The 5,785-nt window shown below is 36.1% G+C and overlaps 1 protein-coding gene across 1 annotated transcript; it reads left to right on the plus strand.

The window, feature by feature from the left end:
* Positions 1-1,731: 1,731 nt before the first annotated feature.
* LOC131048492 (F-box/kelch-repeat protein At5g60570) lies at positions 1,732-2,526 on the plus strand. The gene has a single exon (XM_057982453.2). The coding sequence runs from the start codon at positions 1,732-1,734 to the stop codon at positions 2,524-2,526; it is 795 nt and encodes a 264-aa protein (XP_057838436.2).
* The last annotated feature ends 3,259 nt before the right edge of the window (positions 2,527-5,785 follow it).

A 5,785-nucleotide genomic window follows, 5' to 3' on the forward strand; every position in this document is an offset into this window, starting at 1 on the left:
TTTTGAGTATTTTGTTTGATTATCCTAGACTAATCTTACGGAAGGTAGTGTTCTCCATTATACTTTGGTGAATCCAACCAATCCTACATGATACAATTTCCACACATCAAACGCACACAATAAATAGGGATTTCAAATCTATGTATATATAATTACACATCTTATTTCAAGATCTCACTCACCTTTCCACTTTTGAATTCTTTTGCATTCATATTTTTATGTCCTCTTCTATTAAGATTTATTTCTATTATTGTTAAATCTATTTTGACTCACCCTACCCATCTTTAGCAACCCTATTAAGATTTCACTTTTAAATATGATATAGCATTATTATTTTTAATTTTTTAATCTAAAAGGTGCATTCTTGATCTTTATTTTCTCATCTCATGAACGTCTTGAGGTCCTAATATTCCATCATGCAGGACTATTCATTGAAACCATATTATGGAGGTTTGATCTACTAAGAGTTTGATATATTATTATGCTCACGTTGAGAATAATGAGAATTGTGACCATACAACTTATGTCAACAATCAAGTTTGTTTAAAATAATGTTGCTACTTTGGCCACAATAAAAACTCCCACACAAATAATTGATATGTTTCATAATGTGTTCATTATTAAGCTATTTAACTTATAGACTTTTAAGTAATTTGTTTTAAGGTTGGTTCATCTATTATGACTAGTGCATCTACGTCTAATTTTATTTTTACCATTGACCCAACACATAACTTTTACCCTTTTTTCTACTATCCTTCCTCTTAATGACCTAGCTCTTGGTTGCACCCCTCATGAGATACATCATCCAAATGATATATTACACCTATCTACCTCTTTCCTTTGCAATTACCATACCATTGCCCACTTAAACCCTATCACTTCTACACTTTTTAAATGTAAATAGTGACATTATCAAACTAATTAATTAAAGACTTTTACTTGCTTGTCTTACCTCATATGATTAAGACACATACACACACTTTTTAATACACATTTTTCATGTACATATGACACTTTAGCACTTGAACCATGCCCATGCACATGAAATATGATGGACACAAATCCTACATTCATGAAGAAGGTTAGAGTCCACATAAGGGATCGTATATACTTCCAAGTTTTTTTGGAATCACAATTATTGTACTACCTCTTTAGCTAACTTCTGGTCCTTTTAAGTTCCTCAACATAAAAAATACATCAATAAAAACATAAAAAATACATCAAATCTAACTTCAAATCTACGAACATGTTCTCAACAACCTTTCCAGAACATAAAAACGCGTCTACAGTTCCTTTAGTTCCACGATTTTATCATGTTAGCCTGGCTATACTTTATTTAATTTATTATTCTGATAATAAATATGTGGAGGCGGCCTTTCCAAGAACACGACTGCGCTTACAATGGATGATTCTCTGCCCGCTTTGCTTCCATCTCTACCCCACGAAATTGCTTTGCTGTGAATTGTCAGACTGCCTCTTCGCAGCAGAGCCATTGCCTCCTGCGTCTCCCGAGCCTGGGCGAATGCATGCAAAAACAAATCTTCAATTACATCTATTCGCCGTTCTCTCAATCTCCCAACAGAATATTGCATTTTCATTGCAGTTTTTGACAGCAGATTCGACGGAGACTACGTCCATGCAACTCAACACAACACGAAATGGCTGCTGATCGATCCTCTCAGCCTTGGGGCCCAGGTTTTATCCAATCCCCTCTCTGCAATTTCTATTGAAATGAATGTCTGTAGCGCAGCCACCAATGATCAGCTCTTCCTACCACAAGTCAATCAGACAAATGAAGGGTTTTTTTCATACGATATCGGAGCAGGCCGCTGGAAATCTGTAGAGTTGCCTCCCGGAAAACGCTGCAGGAGATTTTGCTGCGCCGAAATGAAAGAATTCGTCTATCTTTGCGGCGGGTTAATAAATTTCACTGGAGGAGCTTCTAAAAGCGCTTTTCGATACGACAGCCGAAACAATCAATGGGAAAAGCTTCCAGACATGATCATGCCAAGAATCAATTGTGCAGGTGTGAGCATGAATGATAAATTCTACGCTATAGGAGGGTATTGCCATTCCCCTGAAGGTTTTCCCCAGATTCATGCTTCGGCAGATAGATTCGATCCCGCGACCGGTCGATGGACACTGCTGCCCAATTTCTGCGCAGAGGGGTTAAGGTATGCGGACGATTCGGCCATCACAGAATCTGATTTTGCTGTTGTGGAGAATAAGAGGCTTTTTGCAGTGCAAGCTCAGTCGATTGAGGTGATGGAGTTGGATGGTTTGAAGGAGGAATGGAGTCATTTGGGATACATTGGAGGCGTTTGTGAGATGCGTGATTGTGGAACTAATTATAAAATCCTGGGCGTTGGAAGTGAGCTGTGGGCGATCCAGTATAGGGTGGGGAAATCAATAAAGATTTACTCGTGCAAGCCAGGAGAATCAGAGAGCTTAATATGGAGGCAAATTGAGATTGGAGGATTGGAGAGATTCGATCATGTCCTAACAGGCACAATATTGGAAGTATAATAAAAAAAGTTGCAGTTTTCAATGCAATCGAGAGTTGTTACATAGATTACGTGTGAGTCATTATGTATAATAATATAAATCTGTTTTTAGCCGGTCGCAATGTTTGAGAACCAGGTAGCTATATTGTTGTTTGACAATAATTTGGTACTTATTACTGTGCTATTCGAGTAGATACCATTTGATTTATCCAATGCTGCGGTCATACGATGATATTGGTCCCACGGAAACTTTCCTATTGAGGATTTTATATGTCCAAAGATGTCAATTAGCCTAATTTCATTTCTGCTGTGTATATCTCAATTTATGGGGTTTGTTTTTATGTATTTATATTTAAATGTACTATTTCTTTGGTATATTTCATCCTTTGTCATTTTAATAACAGTGTAATTAATAAATATAGTGTAACATTTTTTTATGAGTGTTAAATTTGTATATCATTTTATAATGTTTGTATGTGTTTTTTATTTTTATAAATACTGGTTGATCCAAATGAACATATTTTATTATAGCAACTATTCTTGAAAGATATATTTAAATACTATCAATCTTGAATATCAAAAAAGAGTGGAACAGATAAAGATCAATTATTTGAGATATAGAGAAAAGGCATATGTTAAATAGGATCGAATTCATATGCAAAGAATGTGTCCAAAGATGAAAAACACCCTATTGTATAGAATTAACCTTTTGGATAGAACTAAAGTCTAACCTGAGATGTAAAAAAGTTCACAAATTTGGAAAGGTTGCATTTAGATTAATTCATGCATGGCTTGGACTTAAGGCCTAAGAGAAGAAAATATGAGTCGAGATAATCCCAAGGAATTATAATTGTGGGTTGTAATATTGAAGAAACTAGCAAGGATATGATGTAAATAAGTTGATATTATGTATTTGAGGATGCAAGAAAGGACTAGCTAGAATATGCTAGTAGAAGTACATAGGTCAAAGTGTAAATAAGTGTATAGAGGGGTGTTCCTCAAGAAAGAGGATGTACTAGGTTAGTGTAATAGAACTACTTAGTAATAGGCATGTCACAGAATAAGAAATTATAAGAAGATATATGGACACCCCATTATATGCATCAAGGAAGGGACATAAGAGAAACATTAGTTAAGTAGAGGAGTCTAGATGATGGCAGTGTGGAAGACATGAGAGAAGAAAGGAAAGGAGTAGAAGAACATAATCTCATGAAATGTAGGTCAACTAAGGAATAAGGTGTCATGATTAAATAGTATAATTTGGTATATTATATATATAGGGTCAAGAAAAAGGGAAAAGGGAAAAGAATACATGTTAAAACATGAGAGTCTAGAGGATGTCAAGATCATATCATTAGATTACCTAAAGGATGTCATTATCACTCATTCTAAACATGTAAATAAGGTCTCGCTTATTTTTTACCTATGATGTTTGATGCAAGGGTATTCTAGGCTAGATTGGGACGTCATTGCAACAAGAGATAGGGATACTTGTTTCTATATTTTGGTAACCTTGGACCTAAGGAAGGTTGTACAAGAAGATCAACACAAAAAAAAGGAGGAAGTCATCCATAAGCCTAGATCATGACATAATGAAGTACTTGCACACAAGGCACAAGAGATAAAGTGTGTGCAAAGGGTAAATTGTATAATTGTATAATTGTATATGAAGGAATTTCTTAGGGTAATCATGTAATGAGATGGACAGCTTAGGTAGAAAGTTATCTTTCAATTTGTATCACTATTAGAAACACTAACTTCCTTGCTCGCAATGAAGCAACAAATTTGTAAAAGTGCACGATTTATAGATAAGTAATAATTGAATTGATAATTTAACGAATTTAAGTTCAACCAACAAAAAGAAGAGAATCGACAAGAAAAGGTGTGAATTGATCTAGTACACCCAAAATATGGATTATGCAACTTCAATTGAACTTATGTGTGTAGCTCATTCAAAATCAACTTAATAAATGAGTCCATTAGTACAGACCAAAAACTAAAATAAATCATTCTCAACTCAAATCAGAAATAATCGTACACAAAAGCTTGATCTAATAGACTCAAAATATGCAAGTTTAATAGAATTTAGACAAATCACTTATCAAAAATCGCACTAATAAATGAATCTCAAATATTCTACAGAGATAAACCTCTTCCATTAAGTCTTACAGATGAATTTCAACAGATTAGAGAGGCTTCCTTGATGGTATCAAGGCCAGGCCGCCAGGATATGGACTTAGCGATCAAATGTTCCTTGTACGCCATCTGAGCCTCTGCATTACCGCAATTCTCAATAAGCTGCTCGTAGATTACACTGTACGCAATTACTCTGGACTCCTCTGCCCTTCCCTGCACAACCTTGGCAACCGCCCCTTTTTTGACGGCCGCCCGTTTTTGGCCGGCTGCCCGTTTTATAGCTGCCGTCCGCAGCCTGGCCACCAGTTCCGCCAAATGATTGTGCGAATCGAGGGCAGAGAAAGGCAGCATCAAATAAATTTCACCCATCTGGAGTTCCTCCTCGCCCACCAAAAGGCGGCTGTTGGTGGCGCTCATGGCGCATAAGTCCCGACTGCAACATACGAAATGCTTGGGATAATTTAACAGGAGATCTTTCGCCTTAAGTGGAGAAGAGAATTCCTTGACCCGGCCATTGATTTGCACCACCCGAATCCCTTGTGGGCACAGTTCTGTCGATTTCCTGTACGAAGGTATCTGACCCATATGAAATTCTTTACAGCTTTTGTTTCTGGGTAGAGGAAATCTTTAAAGCTGATTTCTCGCTGAATTCTTGATGGTGAATTAGACGAAGGGCGAGAGCTCACAACAAGTTTTGGCATTGTTTGTTTGGATGTGTAGTTGCAGAATGAGATCCGCTGACGCCATTGTTTGGTCTTTACTGATTGTCAAATCTCTTAGGGATGTCTGTGTTTTACACTTGTCCATCTCTTTGAGACCGATCCATAATGGAATAAGTAATAATTGAATTGATAATTTAACGAATTTAAGTTCAAGCAACAAAGAGAAGAGAATCGACAAGAAAAGGTGTGAATTGATCTAGTACACCCAAAATATGGATTATGCAACTTCAATTGAACTTATGTGTGTAGCTCATTCAAAATCAACTTAATAAATGAGTCCATTAGTACAGACCAAAAACTAAAATAAATCATTCTCAACTCAAATCAGAAATAATCGTACACAAAAGCTTGATCTAATACACTCAAAATATGCAAGTTTAATTGAATTTAGACAAATCACTTATCAAAAATCGCACTAATAAA

The sequence above is a fragment of the Cryptomeria japonica genome, chromosome 2 (genome assembly GCF_030272615.1).
Source record: "Cryptomeria japonica chromosome 2, Sugi_1.0, whole genome shotgun sequence".
Lineage (NCBI taxonomy): Eukaryota > Viridiplantae > Streptophyta > Pinopsida > Cupressales > Cupressaceae > Cryptomeria > Cryptomeria japonica.